This window comes from Malaclemys terrapin, chromosome 15 (genome assembly GCF_027887155.1).
Source record: "Malaclemys terrapin pileata isolate rMalTer1 chromosome 15, rMalTer1.hap1, whole genome shotgun sequence".
NCBI lineage: Eukaryota > Metazoa > Chordata > Testudines > Emydidae > Malaclemys > Malaclemys terrapin.
Genome location: NC_071519.1, coordinates 7,164,942 through 7,181,747, shown reverse-complemented (window position 1 = coordinate 7,181,747; position 16,806 = coordinate 7,164,942). Strand labels below are relative to the sequence as shown.

The 16,806-nt window shown below is 44.9% G+C and overlaps 1 protein-coding gene across 1 annotated transcript in view; it reads left to right on the top strand.

Moving 5' to 3' along the window:
- The window catches only part of LOC128822969 (zinc finger protein 501-like), a 348,938-nt gene that overhangs the window by 144,779 nt on the left and 187,353 nt on the right, over positions 1-16,806 (top strand). The window contains exon 6 of the mRNA XM_054004886.1: positions 15,433-16,524. Within this exon, the coding sequence (XP_053860861.1) occupies positions 15,433-16,524 (1,092 nt within the window). The remainder of the gene's footprint in view (positions 1-15,432; positions 16,525-16,806) is intronic.

The following is a 16,806-nucleotide window of genomic DNA, read 5'->3' as shown; positions in this document are numbered from 1 at the left end:
ACCTAGAATGTCCATTAGCAAGAAAAAATCTGGCGGGAATCACCTTGTGGAATGGACAAAAGCCCTTCTGAATTCTCACATTGCCCTTCTCACCCTGGCAGGCTATAGAATAACGTCCACGTTTTGCTCCAGATCATCCCATCCTCCCAGGGGAAGGAAATGGCTGCACTGGAGCTGGCTCAGGTAAGGGATTATTAGGGAGCTGGTGATGGGTTCTTCTTGGAGGGAGAGGAGCAGTAAATGTATAGGAGGGTGGGAACTGCTAGAGTTGGTGGGAGGCAGGAATTATCAAGGGTGGGGAAAGGGAGGGGACAGGATGTCACAAATCTGAAATTTGTGTAATCTAGTCTAGTCTAGACTTCTGTAATCTAGGGTGTGATGGGTTCTCACCCCTGGGGTGCCATCTGGGGGGCTTCTGGGAACCGCTGTGCCCTCTAACCCTCAAGCAGGGCTGGCCCTTCTCACACTGTTTTGCTGGAGATTCAGCCAGGCTCTCCAGTCCCTGTTATCACCCAACATGACAGCAGGTGGCTACATACACCCAACTAAGCTACCTGAGTGTTTTACCTAAGCCACTCAAGGACAGATAGAAGAGAACAGCCATTTTCCCAACTCCCCAACCTTGCACGCCTGCTGTAGTATAAATCCAGAATTATACCAGCTTTTAATGCATAAGGATCTGTATCATGTAAGCTCATTAATATTAACAGAGGGTCCTGTGGCACCTTTGAGACTAACAGAAGTATAGGGAGCATAAGCTTTCATGGGTAAGAACCTCACTTCTTCAGATGCAAGAGAAGAAGTGAGGTTCTTACCCACGAAAGCTTATGCTCCCTATACTTCTGTTAGTCTCAAAGGTGCCACAGGACCCTCTGTTGCTTTTTACAGATTCAGACTAACACGGCTACCCCTCTGATACTCATTAATATTGTTCACCTTCCCCTCGATATGGGAAAGATATGCACAACAAGCTTGGGCTAACCAAGCTGAGATTTTCCCCAGATACTTCACTCAAAATACACTGGTTAAGATAAAGCATCAAACAAGTTTATTAACTACAGAAAGATAGATTTTAAGTGATTATATGTGATAGCAAACAGATCAAAACAGATTACTTAGCAAATAACCAAAAACTGAAACTAAGCCTAACATACTAGATGGATAGAATCTGAATTAGGAATTTCTCACCCTGACTGATGATACAAGCAGTCCACTAAGTTTCCATACATAAGCTAGAACTCCCTTTACCCCAGGACCAGCACTTCCCCCTGTTAAGTCTTTCTTCCTCGGGTGTTTCCAGGAGTTCTCTTGTGTGAGGAATGAGGCCAAGAGATGATGTCACACCCCACCTTATGTAGCTTTTCCATATGGCGGGAACCCTTTGTTGCAAACTCAGTTTCCAGTCCAGTTTGTGGAAAAATACAGGTACTAAAATGGAGTTCAGTGTCATGTGGTCTGGTCACATGCCCTAGCATGCCCTGCTGATTCATAGTAGCCGTGACTCATAGGCTGTCTGAAACGTTCACAGGAAGGCTAAGTTCTTCCACAGTCCATTGTCTTTGTTGATGAGCCATCAGCACTGTCTGGCTTCTTCACTGTTGTACCTAAAAGGCTTGTTGTGGGTGTTACCCAGAGTAAGCACATTTGAAATAGATACATATTCAATATCCATAACTTCAGATACAAACATGATCCATGCACACAAATAGTATAATCATATTCAGCAAATGATGAATTTTCCAATGATACCGCACATGATGAATCTTGCACAAAATGCATCATAATAATGTCCTAATCATATTATAATCATACCGCTATGCTGAATATGGGGTGTAGTGTCAGATAGGGCCTAATTTCAAGGCACAGGAGTTGGGAATGGAACTTCTCCTCTTTGTGAAACAGGAAATAACCCTCCAGCCAGGGCTGGGAAAACTTCCCAGACTCCCAGTGCTGGAGCCTGAATCTACTGACTCTTCATTAGTTACCACCACCCCCATCTTTGTGTCAACTGCAAACGTTATCAGTGATGATTTTATATTCTCTTCTAGGTCATTGATAAGAATGTCAAATAGCACAGGGCCAAGAACCAATCCTTGCGGGAACCCCCTAGAAATAAATTCATTTGATCATGGTTCCCCATTTACAATAATAGGTTTTAATCTATTTTAATGTATGCCTTGTTTATTTTGTATCATTCTAGCTTTTTGGTCAAAATATTGTGCTGAACCAAGTCATATGCCTTACAGAAGTCTAGGTATATTACATCCATCAATACTATTAGCTGCAATCAAACTTTTGATCTCATCCAATTAGGATATCCAGTTAGTTTGATAGGATCTATTTTCTCTAAACCTTTGTTAATGAGTACTAATTATTTTATCCTCTTTTAATTCTTTATTAATGAAATCCAGTATCAGCTGCTCCATTGTCTTGCCCAGTATCAATGTCAGACTGACTTGTAATTAGCTGGGTCATTTCTTTTATACTTTTTAAATATTGGCACTGCATTAGCTTTATTCCAGCCTTCTGGAATTTCCCCAGTGTTCCAAGTCCTAATTAAAATCAACATTAACAGTCCACCACGCTCTTCCACCAGGCCTTTTAAAACTCTTGGATACAAGTTATCTGGACCTGCTGATTTCATAGAATCATAGAATATCAGGGTTGGAAGGGACCTCAGGAGGTCATCTAGTCCAACCCCCTGCTCAAAGCAGGACCAATCCCCAGACAGATTTTTGCCCCTAAATGGCCCCCTTAAGGATTGAACTCACAATCCTGGGTTTAGCAGGCCAATACTCAAGCCACTGAGCTATCTCCCCCCGCCAACTAAGCCAACCTGTTTCTGCCGGTTTTCGAACCGGGGACCTTTTGTGTGTTAGGCAAAGATGATAACCACTGCTCCTCCTTTCATAAGAACATAAGAATGGCGATACTGGGTCAGACATTTAAACATGTCTAACTTTAATAGCTGCTGTTTAATGTCCTCATGAATTATTATTGGAATGGAAAGAGTGTCGTCGTCAACATCTTATGAAATTAGTACATCATCTGTTTTTCTCCAAATCCAGGAAATAAATATTTATTGTACACTTTTTTACCTCTTCTGCATTATTTTTGATACTTCTGCCATTTCTGTCTAGTAATTTACCACTACAATTGTTAGGATTAATTTTCTACTTAATATACTTTTTAAAACTTCCTTCTTATTTTCACTGATCGGTCATTGATTTCTAATAGCTTCCCTTATCAATTTTCCACAATTCTGGCTAGTAGGTATGTGATAAATGTGAAAACCCTGCCTCCGTCTGTCAGCTGGGAGACACAAAGTTTCTCTCTTTCTCCCCTCTGAGGCCTCCTGGTTGATCTAAGCAAGGTGAGATTGGTCTCTGTTAACATGTGCCTCCTGGAGCTTCCATTTTCCTGGTGCTGCTGTTCCGTGAATAGTGGGGTTGTGACAGGGGCAGAAGGTACTGAGTGTTGGACTCTTGCTCTTTCAGGGGCCGGTGACTTTCGAGGAAGTGGCTGTGTATTTCACCAGGGAAGAGGGGGCTCTCCTGGACCCCACTCAGAGAGCCCTCTACAGGGATGTCATGCAGGAGAACTATGGGATGGTGGTATTGCTGGGTAAGGAGTCCTGTCCCTTTGGTTATTAGAAGCTGTGAGGTCTCTAAAGAACCTGAGTAGTAATAACTTTATACTTTTATTCATCATAAAAGTTTTGACAAGTTTCCTTGCTCCCCTTTTTTTGCCTTATGTCCCACCCACTAGTATATTTTTTGGACATCTGCCTTTTTGGTGCCATCAGTCATTTTAAAATTGCATTTAATGTATCCTTATTGGATATATTAATAACTACATTAATAACTGTAGCTTTCATGCCCTTTCCTCATTTTAAGAGGACAATATGCTGCCTGTAGAATTCTAAATTGAATAAATAGCTGTATGACATATGCATTGCTTGTGTGACAGTCAGATGAGCTCCTCTTTTGATAGGAGAGTGTATAATGTTGCCATTCAGGACCCCACGTGTGAAGGGAGAATAGCCATGGGAGGGGAGGAAAAGGGGGAAGTAGATAATTCTGGGGTGTCAGGACATGGGGAGAGTGTGTACAGGATTAAAGCTAAGAAGCAGCAGGGAGGGATGAGGTAGTGAGAGACGAGGCGGGAACACAAGAAGCTCCCAAGGTGCTGGGAGTGGGAATGTCTGAGAGTAATGGGAAGAAGAGGAGAGGAGTCTGGAGGCAGGGCACCCAGGAAGTGGGCTGGATGGGTCAGTGGGAGGGAGGAGAGGTTTGGGGATCTAGAGCTGTGGGGGATCCCAGACCTTTAACCCTGAATCCCTACCCAAGCCTTGTTGCTTTAGAGCCTACATTCCAGTTTTATTTCTGTTCAGTTTCACTTCATTAGACATTTCCATCCCAAATATTATTATTTTAACTCTTGACTATCCTCTCCCACTCATTACCCCCTCCCCATATAACCTCCCCATCTCTATGCACAATGACCCTGGCCACCGATCCTGAGTCCTTGCTGCATTCCTCCTCCCAGGGTGGGGCCGCTACCCAGGCATAAATGGGCACTTTGTTGATGATGTCACAGGGTGCTAGTGTAGCCTGTACAATTTTTACACCTATAAGATTACGTACTGGGGTACAGCTTACCCTTGTACATGGCTACTCAAAGTTAATGGAGGAGATGAAATTTGGTGAAACACACAGAAATTTGATTTAATACAGACAGTTATAATTGAAGTTGTAGGCAAAAATCAATACACATAACGATTAGACTAAGATAAGTATAGTAAAGAGGGTTTTGCACTGTGCGTACTTACAAGTTATGGACACCATTGGAAACAAAGATTGAGGGGCAAGGGAGCCCATCAGAAGAGAGGCCCTGCTTCAGTTTACACTGTCTCGGGGACCCAACAAAATGAAAAAATGGTAACTAGGAGAAGTATTTTATCCTCTTCCTTATGGTAATAGGATGGCTATATACCATATCTGCTCCTTTACTCTGATTACAATAATGGCAATAGCTGTCCCAACCCATATGTGGCCTTCGGGAAGTCCATAATTAAGCATCAAGCATTAATACTCATGATTTACATCACTTATTTATTAATGATTCTAATATATGACTGCAGCCCAACTGCTGAGATACTGCATAGCAACCTAATTGCTAAAGCCCGCCCAAACTTTGTTCATTTAGAATCCTGTGGTGTATTGCACCTGTTTGTGGTTTCTTCTTAGACTCTTAAAATGAGGGTGCAAAATATCTGACTTGGGAGTCTCTCCTTAGGCCTCTTCAGGTAAATCCTAGACTTCTGCATAACTACTCCCACAGAGCCTCAACCTAATATAAGGCCCTTAACTGTAGCAAGCTCAGGCTATGTCTACCCTACCATGGTCAGTCGAACTAAGCTACACAACTCCAGATACATGAATAATGTAGCTGGAGTCAATGTACCTTAGGTCAAATTACCGCAGGGTCTACTTACCTTACTCTTCTTGTCAGGGGTTGAGTACAGGGGTTGACTGGAGAGCGATCTGCAGTCGATTTTGCGGGTCTATACTAGACCCGTTACATAAACCACTGGATCAATCTCAGAGCTTTGATCCCGGCTGTAGTGTAGTGCCTGCCCTTAATAACCCATTTATTTATGTTCACCTCCTTGCCCCTCCATGCATGTTCCAAGCTAATAAGAAATACTCTGATCATGACATTTTACCTCTAGCGAATATAAAATTGCCTACAAGACATGTGACTAGGTCATAGATCATAAAATCAGGTCGGGGTCAACAGGAGTGAGAGTTTGGAGTCTTGTCCCCCCTCTCCCCATCCTCAGCAGCCACAATCTGTCTTCCCTCCAGGCTCCTTGGATCTTCGAGCCTGTCCCTCCTGAGGTTGCGTGGCCCAGTTCTTGTTTCTTACATTCTCCTTTTCTGGAAGAATTAGAGGCTGTTGCTCCTGAATTTTAGTGTGTAATTCCCCAGCCTTCTCCACACACTGGGGGAGTTTCATTTTCCCTCCCATTACACCTGAGTCACTAGATTTCCTAATTCCCCAAAATGTGCTTTTGCGATGTCACAGTCCTGGGGTAGTTAAACCTTTGACCTGCCTCCATGTCTGCTCAAAGAATGGCCTCTAGCCAGCCCCTCTCTACATGCCTCTCCTTTTTGACCAAGGTTTGACGATTGCAGCTTGTCCTCCACTGTGTTCACTGGACTAATGTCCAGTTCCTGTGCTTTGCTCTCTCTCCAAGGGCTGTGAGCAGTGTGTGTGTGTAATAGAGCTAGGAATTTTGGTGATACTTGTATGATGCCAATATGCACCTCAGTTTCCCTCTGTGATTGGTATTTCTATGATTATAAAGATCAGGAGAGATCAGGTGTTTTGTGACCTAGCTGTCATGGGGTGATATGAATGGGTCATTAAGGACTGGCTGGGACCAACATACATCAATGGAATACCCAACAGAGACAAGGGAATAATTCTCACCTGTCCATGGGAGGATCTCAGCTTTGCTGAGTGAAGTATACATGAACTCGTTGTGTTTTTGGGAGTAGGAAGAACTGGGCTCGCAGACGCAGGGAGCTCTACCGGAGCAAAGACAAATGGACAGGCACAGTGAAAGAAAACCAAACCATTTTCTACAGGAGCATGGCTCAAGAGCATTGGCCAGTATGTACTATATTGACTTCTTTGCTTCCCTGTCCTAATCTAAGGACTTTCCAATGATGTGTTTCAGTTGACTAATAAACCCTGCTATGTTTTAAAAGTCTGCCCAGTGTCACAGCAAAAACTTGCTCTGTGCATTGAATGAGGAGCAGTCTATGAACAGGAGTGTCGTTCATCTGGACCTGCTGGCAGAGCTCACAGGTTGAAATAGGAGTGTTGAAGCCAGAGGCTCAGTCTCAGGTGTTGAAGCTACTCGGCCTATCCTTGTGGAAGAGTGGGACCCCTTGGGGGTCTAGCTCGCTCAAGGGGCACCTCCCAAGGATTAAAAGCCAGGGCATTGCACAGATCCTATGGATCCGTGCCAGTGTGCCTTATGGGGAAAACATATAAAATAAGAAAAGGATCTAAATGTGTATTTACCATCACCCCCTCATCAGTCCTCATGGGAATCCCTCATCAGTTACAAGGGCCTGGACTACACTAGGAGTTTATCTCGAATTTAGCAGCGTTAAACCGAATTAACCCTGCACCCGTCCACACAACAAAGCCCTTTACTTCGATATAAAAGGCTCTTAATATCGATATCTGTACTCCTCCCCGACAAGGGGAGTAGCGCTGAAATCAGTATTGCCATTTTGAATTAAGGTTAGTGTGGCCGCAATTCGATGGTATTGGCCTCTGGGAGCTATCCCATAGTGCACCATTGTGACATCTCTGGACAGCAATCTGAAGTCGGATGCACTGACCAGGTAGACAGGAAAAGCCCCGCAAACTTTTGAATTACAGTTCCTGTTTGCCGAGCGTGCAGAGCATAAGAACATAAGAAAGGCCGTACCGGGTCAGACCAAAGGTCCATCTAGCCCAGTATCCTGTCTACCGACAGTGGCCAATGCCAGGTGCCCCAGAGGGAGTGAACCTAACAGGCAATGATCAAGTGATCTCTCTCCTGCCATCCATCTCCATCCTTTGACAGATAGAGGTTAGGGACACCATTCCTTACCCATCCTGCCTAATAGCCATTAATGGACTGAACCACCATGAATTTATCCAGTTCTCTTTTAAACTCTGTTATAGTCCTAGCCTTCACAACCTTCTCAGGTGAGGAGTTCCACAAGTTGACTGTGCACTGCGTGAAGAAGAACTTCCTTTTATTTGTTTTAAACCTGCTGCCTATTAATTTTATTTGATGACCCCTAGTTCTTGTATTATGGGAATAAGTAAATAACTTTTCCTTATCCACTTTCTCCACATCACTCATGATTTTATATACCTCTATCATATCCCCCCTTAGTCTCCTCTTTTCCAAGCTGAAGAGTCCTAGCCTCTTTAATCTCTCCTCATATGGGACCCGTTCCAAACCCTTAATCATTTTAGTTGCCCTTTTCTGAACCTTTTCTAATACCAGTATATCTTTTTTGAGATGAGGAGACCACATCTGTATGCAGTATTCGAGATGAGGGCGTACCATCGATTTATATAAGGGCAGTAATATATTCTCAGTCTTATTCTCTATCCCCTTTTTAATGATTCCTAACATCCTGTTTGCTTTTTTGACCGCCTCTGCACACTGCATTGACATTTTCAGAGAACTATCCACGATGACTCCAAGATCTTTTTCCTGACTTGTTGTAGCTAAATTAGCCCCCATCATATTGCATGTATAGTTGGGGTTATTTTTTCCAATGTGCATTACTTTACATTTATCCACATGAAATTTCATTTGCCATTTTGTTGCCCAATCACTTAGTTTTGTGAGATCTTTTTGAAGTTCTTCACAGTCTGCTTTGGACTTAACTATCTTTAGCGGTTTAGTATCATCTGCAAACTTTGCCACCTCACTGTTTACCCCTTTCTCCAGATCATTTATGAATAAGTTGGATAGGATCGGTCCAAGGACTGACCCTTGGGGAACACCACTAGTTACCCCTCTCCATTCTGAGAATTTACCATTTATTCCTACCCTTTGTTCCCTCTCTTTTAACCAGTTCTCAATCCATGAAAGGACCTTCCCTTTTATCCCATGGCAGCTTAATTTACATAAGAGCCTTTGGTGAGGGACCTTGTCAAAGGCTTTCTGGAAATCTAAGTACACTATGTCCACTGGATCCCCCTGGTCCACATGTTTGTTGACCCCTTCAAAGAACTCTTAATAGATTAGTAAGACACAATTTCCCTTTACAGAAACCATGTTGACTATTGCTCAACAGTTTATGTTTTTCTATGTGTCGGACAATTTTATTCTTAACTATTGTTTCGACTAATTTGCCCGGTACAGACGTTAGACTTACCGGTCTGTAATTGCTGGGATCACCTCTAGAGCCCTTTTTAAATATTGGCGTTACATTAGCTATCTTCCAGTCATTGGGTACAGAAGCCGATTTAAAGGACAGGTTACAAACCTTAGTTAACAGTTCCGCAACTTCACATTTGAGTTCTTTCAGAACTCTTCGGTGAATGCCGTCTGGTCCCGGTGACTTGTTAATGTAAAGTTTATCAATTAATTCCAAAACCTCCTCTCATGACACTTCAATCCGTGACAGTTCCTCAGATTTGTCACCTACAAAAGCCAGCTCAGGTTTGGGAATCTCCCTAACATCCTCAGCCGTGAAGACTGAAGCAAAGAATCCATTTAGTTTCTCCGCAATGACTTTATCGTCTTTAAGCGCTCCTTTTGTATCTCGATCATCAAGGGGCCCCATTGGTTGTTTAGCAGGCTTCCTGCTTCTGATGTACTTAAAAAACATTTTGTTATTACCTTTGGAGTTTTGGGCTAGCCGTTCTTCAAACTCCTCTTTGGCTTTTCTTATTACATTCTTGCACTTAATTTGGCAGTGTTTATGCTCTTTTCTATTTGTCTCACTAGGATTTGACTTCCACCTTTTAAAGGAAGTCTTTTTATCTCTCACTGCTTCTTTTACATGGTTGTTAAGTCACGGTGGCTCTCTTTTAGTTCTTTTACTGTGTTTCTTAATTTGGGGTATACATTGAAGTTGGGCCTCTATTATGGTGTCTTTAAAAAGTGCCCATGCAGCTTGCAGGGATTTCACTTTAGTCACTGTACCTTTTAACTTCTGTTAAACTAACCCCCTCATTTTTGCATAGTTCCCCCTTTTGAAATTAAATGCCACAGTGTTGGGCTATTGAGATGGTCTTCCCACCACAGGGATGTTGAACGCTATTGTATTATGGTCACTGTTTCCAAGCGGTCCTGCTATAGTTACCTCTTGGACCAGCTCCTGCACTTCACTCAGGACTAAATCTAGAGTTGCCTCTCCCCTTGTGGGTTCCCGTACCAGCTGCTCCATGAAGCAGTCATTTAAAGTATCGAGAAATTTTATCTCTGCATTTCGTCCTGAAGTGAAATGTTCCCAGTCAATATGGGGATAATTGAAATCCCCCACTATTATTGAGTTCTTAATTTTGATAGCCTCTCTAATTTCCCTTAGCATTTCATCATCACTATCACCGTCCTGGTCAGGTGGTCGATAATAGATCCCTAATGTTATATTCTTATTAGAGCACACTTGACCATGCAGAGCTCATCAGCACAGGTAACCATGCAGTCCGGGAATCGAAAAAGAGAAGCAGCATGGACTGTACAGGAGGTACTGGATCTGATCACTATATGGGGAGAGGATTCCGTGCTAGCAGAACTTCGTTCCAAAATACAAAATGTCAAAACATTTGAAAAAATCTCCAAGGGCATGATGGAGAGAGGCCACAATAGGGACTCACTACGGTGCCGCGTGAAAGTTAAGGACCTCAGACAAGCCTATCAAAAACACAAAGGAGGCAAACGGTCGCTCCGGGCTGAATGCAATTCTAGGGGGGGCCGCCACCACTACGCCACCTCTGACCGTGGATTCTGAGGCGGGGGTAATCTCAGCCATGCCTGAGGATTCTGCAGGCGGGGAAGAGGAGGAGGAGGAGGATGACGATGAGCTAGCGGAGAGCACACAGCACTTGGTTCTCCCCAACAGGTAGGATCTTTTTCTCAGCCTGACTGAAGTACCCTCCCAACCTCCAGACAATGAGGCCATGGAAGGGACCTCCGGTGAGTGTACCTTTGTAAATATAAAACATGGTTTAAAAGCAAGCATTTTTTAATGATTACTTTGCCCTGAGGACTTGGGGTGCATTTGCAGCCAGTACAGCTACTGGAAAAGTCTGTTAACGTGTCTGGGGATGGAGCGGAAATCCTCCAGGGACATCTCCATGAAGCTCTCCTGGAGGTACTCCAAAAGCCTTTCCACAAGGTTTCTGGGCAGTGCAGCCTTATTCCGTCCTCCATGGTAGGACACTTGACCACGCCATGCTAGTAGCAAGTAATCTGGTATCATTATATGACAAATCCTGGCAGCATATGGTCCCGGTGTTTGCTGGCATTCAAGCAACAGCCGTTCTTTATCTCGCTGTGTTATCCTCAGGAGAGTGATATCGTTCATGGTAACCTGGTTGAAATACGGGAATTTAATTAAAGGGACAGAGGTGGCCATTCCTACTGGGCTGTTGGCCTGTGGCTGAAAAGAAATCCTTCCCTGCAGTTAGCCAAACGGGGGGTGGGGGGATCATTGGCACTGAGCTTTTTGCGTTTGGCTAGCAGGGATCTTCCCTGATACCAGCCATGCGGTATAAAAGCGATAAAGCGATCATCCCAGAGAATTGGATGGGGGGGTGTTAGTTTGGTTTCTGCTGCTGCACGTTAACAGGAAAACCGCAGCACTCTATGGGCTTTGCTTGGTATGTGGGAAAGGAGAGCGCTGCTTCTAGGAAAGCTGCAGAAGCCGAAAGACAATGGCTTACCATGGCTGCATGCAAGCCGAATTCTGTTGCCCAGACCTGCGTCTGTGCTCTCTAACACCAAAGTCACAGACACTCAATATTAAGAGGCAAAATGGGACCTTGCACAGAAATCACATGTGCTATGTAATGTGAATAGTGTTGGTCACCGTGAAAGAGTATAAGCATTGTTCTGTAAAATGTATCTTTTTAAAAAATTCTCTCCTTTTTTCCCTCCCTCCTGCAGCTGCAAATTTTTCAAGCCTCCCTCCTCCGTCCCGAAGGCTATCTCAGATAAGGTGGCGAAAAAAAAGGAGCAAGACTAAATGTTCTTGGAAATCTTGGAATCCACTCGCAATGAAAGAGCTCATCTGAATGAGTAGAAGGACACGGTTTTAAAGTACAGGAAAGATGCCAGAGAATGTGAGACCATGAGGGACACTCGAGATGAGAGGTGGCAGGCTGCAATGCTGGGGCTGCTGAGTGATCAAACGGACATGCTCCGGCATCTGGTGGAGCTTCAGGAACGGCAGCAAGAGCACAGAGTGCTGCTGCAGCCACTGTATAACCTCCCTCCCCCCTCACCATGTTCCATAGCCTCCTCACCCAGACATGTAAGAACGCGGGGGGGGGAGGCTCCGTGCACCCTCCCACTCCACCCCAGTGGACAGCCCAACCAAAATGCTGTAATTATATTGAACTTTTTTAGTGGCCTTTTCCTTCCCGCCTATCCTTCTCCCAAATCCCACCCAGACTACCTTGTCAGTGCTCTCCCTCTTTTTATAATCAATTAATAAAAAATAAATTATTTTTAAATGATAGTGACTTTATTTCCTTTGAAAGCATGCTGGGATCGAAGGGGGAGGGTGGGTTGCTTACAGAGAACGAGTCAATAAAGGGGGCGGGTTTTCATCAAGGAGAAACAAACAGAACTTTCACACGGTAGCTTGGCCAGTCATGAAACTGGTTTTCAAAGCTTCTCTGATGCGCAGCACTTCTGGTGTGCTCTTCTAATCGCCCTGGTCTCTGGCTGTGGGTAATCAGCAGCCAGGCGATTTGCCTCAGCCTCCCACCCCGCCATAAAGGTCTCCCCCTTACTCTCACAGAGATTGTGGAGCACACAGCAAGCAGCAATAACAATGGGAATATTGGTTTGGCTGAGGTCTGAGCGAGTCAGTGAAGTGCGCCAGCGACCTTTTAAACGTCCAAATGCACATTCTACCACCATTCTGCACTTGCTCAGCCTGTAGTTGAACAGGTCCTGACTGCTGTCCCGGCTGCCTGTGTATGGCTTCATGAGCCATGGCATTAAGGGGTAGGCTGGGTCCCCAAGGATAACTATAGGCATTTCAACATCCGCAACTGTTATTTTCTGGTCTGAGAAGTAAGTCCCTTGCTGCAGCCGTTTAAACAGAGTAGTGTTCCTGAAGACGCGAGCGTCATGAACCTTTCCCGGCCAGCCCACGTTGATGTTGGTGAAACGTCCCTTGTGATCCACCAGTGCTTGCAGCACCATTGAAAAGTACCCCTTGCGGTTTATGTACTGGCTGCCCTGGTACTCCGGTGCCAATATAGGGATATGGGTTCCATCTATCGCCCCACCACAGTTAGGGAATCCCATTGCAGCAAAGCCATCCACTATGACCTGCACATTTCCCAGAGTCACTACCTTTCGTAGAAGCAGCTCAGTGATTGCTTTGGCTACTTGCATCACAGCAGCCCCCACAGTAGATTTGCCCACTCCAAATTGATTCCCGACTGACCGGTAGCTGTCTGGCGTTGCAAGCTTCCACAGGGCTATCGCCACTCACTTCTCAACTGTGAGGGCTGCTCTCATCTTCGTATTCTGGCGCTTCAGGGCAGGGGAAAGCAAGTCACAAAGTTCCATGAAAGTGCCGTTATGCATGCGAAAGTTTCACAGCCACTGGGAATCGTCCCACATCTGCAACACTATGCGGTCCCACCAGTCTGTGCTTTTTTCCTGGGCCCAGAATCGGCATTCCACGGCTATAACCTGCCCCATTAACAGCATGATCTCCAAAGCGCTGGGGCCTGTGGTTTGATGGAATTCCATGTCCATGTCCTCATCACTCTCGTCTCCACGCTGCCATAGCCTACTCCTTGTCTCCTGGTTTTGCAGGTTCTGGTTCAGCATAAACTGCATGATAACGCGTGAGGTGTTTACAATGTTCATGACTGTTGTCTTGAGCTGAGCGGGCTCCATGCTTGCCGTGGTATGGCATCTGCACTGTTCACCCAGGAAAAAGGCGCAAAATGGTTGTCTGCCATTGCTTTCCCAGAGGGAGGGGGAGGATGTACCCAGAACCACTCGTGACAATGTTTTTGGCCCCATCAGGCATTGGGATCTCAACCCAGAATTCCAATGGGCGGAGGAGACTGCGGTAACTATGGGATACACACGGTGCAACGCTCCGGAAATCAATGCTACTCCGGTACATGGACGCACACCACCGAATTAATGTGCTTAGTGTGGCCGCATACATTCGACTTTATACAATCTGTTGCCAAAAATCGAATTCTTTAAATTCGGATTAAACCCATAGTGTAGACATACCCAAAGTGTATTAAAACCTTCCTTAAAGGCTTACCTCTTGGTTATCAGGTCATGTCAATTTTGGTAGAGGGCTTTCCCTTCACCCTCCCACTTCCCTGGTTCTTGTCACACAGACAGCAAGCAGCAAAACACCAGTAGTCTGAAGCTCAGATAATGCAATGTTTATTGGGGTTAATTTCCAAGCAAGCATATTTTGAAGCCCTTCACACCAGTCAGGCTTATCTCGATACACTGATATAATCTGAATATCTATATTCTAACAGTGGGTTCTACCCCTTCCCCCATTCTGTGTCTGTCTTGTCTATTTAGACTGTAAATTCTTCAGGGCATGGGCCATCTACTATTCTCTGTTGTACTTTGCCTAGCACAATGGGACCCACTGTTAGTAGGTCCTTAGGCACTAAGGTAATAAATATGATTTATAATAATAATAATAACTCTCCTGCCACTTTGAGCCAAGGAAGCTGATCTTGGGATGTTACTGCTTAACAATGAGCTGGGGTTAAAACCATGGAATATTCTTCGTAACAAGAATCCCACAAATTCCACTGACCTCCCTTGTTTTCTTTGCCTGGAATAGGATTTCCAGTTTCCAAACCTGATATGATCTCGCAGCTGGAACGAGGGGAAGAGCCATGGGTCCCAGACCTCCAGGGCTCTGAGAAAGAAGTGATCCCGAGAGCTGTCTGCACAGGTGAGGAATTGGTTAAACCAACTCAACAACTGTTTGGGAATGCAGGAAACATTTGCGATGCCCTACAAAGGCCCTGTGAACTCTCCCAAGTTCAGGATTGTTCCCTGCAGATGTGGAATCATTATGGCAGATGTCACTCATGGCTTCCCTCCTATTCTGATTGATAACTGGCAGCATGTCCCTCCCCAATCTCACTTTCTCCTGAGTTTTCTAGTGAGATGCGGACCCAGAACTGATCCCTTCCTCTCTCCTCTGAGGAAGAGTTTGGGGAAAATCAGCTCCTGATAGGTTTGATCTCTCCAACACATATTTTGGTTTGTTCATCTCTTTTTCCATTCCTCTCTCTGAGATTTCCTTTCTTTCCGGTGCAGGGAGTGACCTATGTCTGGATTCTCTCTGTCTCCCACAATGTGATGGGATGGTGAGTGAGAATGAGGAGGAGAAACCCCAGCAGGAAGATGCTGAGCAAGTAAAACCACATGGGACGTTATCAGGAAGATCCAAAGGGAATGTTTCCAGGAGTTCTGCACTCCCAGAAAAAGCAAAAGCCTGTGAGACTCAGCAGAGGCCAGAGGAAAACTTCAGTAGCCACTCAGACCTTATTAAATGCGACAGAATCAACTTGGAAGAGATACGTTACACATGCCATGAGTGTGGGAAAAGCTTCAATGAGAGCTCAGACCTTTTCACACATCAGAGAATCCACAGAAGAGAGAGACCCTACATGTGCTCTGAGTGTGGGAAAAGCTTCAGTCGGAGCTCTGCCCTTATCACACATTGGAGAACCCACACTGGAGAGAAACCCTACATGTGCTCTGAGTGTGGGAAAAGCTTCAATCGAAGCTCTGCCCTTATTACACATAGGAGAATCCACACGGGTGAGAAACCTTATGGATGCTCTGAGTGTGGGAAAAACTTCATTGATAGTTCAACCCTCATCTCACATCAGCGAATCCACACAGGAGAGAAGCCCTATACATGCTCTGAGTGTGGGAAAAGCTTTAGTCGGCATTCACACCTTATCACACATCGTAGAATCCACACAGGAGAGACGCCCTACACATGCTCTGAGTGTGGGAAAAGCTTTAATCAGCACTCACACCTTATCACACATCGTAGAATCCACACAGGAGAGAGAGCCTACACGTGCTCTGAGTGCAGGAAAAGCTTCAATCGAAGCTCTGCCCTTATCACACATTGGAGAATCCACACGGGTGAGAAACCTTATGGATGCTCTGAGTGTGGGAAACGCTTCAATCGGAGCTCATACCTTATCACACATCAAACAATCCACATGGGTGAGAAACCTTATGGATGCTCTGAGTGTGGGAAACGCTTCAATCGGAGGTCACACCTTATCACACATAGAAGAATCCACACGGGGGAGAAACCTTATGGATGCTCTGAGTGTGGGAAACGCTTCACTGATAGTTCAGCCCTCATCTCACATCAGCGAATCCACACAGGAGAGACACCCTATACGTGCTCTGAGTGTGGGAAAGGTTTTAGTCGGCACTCACACCTTATCAGACATCGTAGAATCCACACAAAAGAGAAATCCTACATGTGCTCTGAGTGCGGGAAATGCTTCAATCGGCGCTCACAGCTTATCACACATCAGAGAATCCACACAGGAGAGATGCCCTATACATGCTCTGAATGTGGGAAAAGCTTTAATCAGATCGGAAATCTTACATCACATCGAAGAATCCACACAGGAGAGACACCGTACACATGCTCTGAGTGTGGGAGACACTTCAATCAGAGCTCAAACCTTATTAGACATCAGAAAATCCACATGAGAGAGAACTGTAATAAATGCCTTGACTAGGGCTGGCCAAAGATTTTTTTTTTTTTTAAATCACATTTGCTAATTCCCACAGAGTGATCTTTGCGCTATCTTCATTGTGATCTCTCAGCTCCCCTAGATGAGTTGCCTGCTTCTGCCTTTTGCAGCTCACCCTTCTTTGGGGTCAGTCCTGTGATCTTTTCTATCAATTCCTTTCCTTTTGAGTCGTAGGTGTTTGTGTCATGGAATCATAGAATATTAGGGTTGGAAGAGACCTCAGTAGGTCATCTT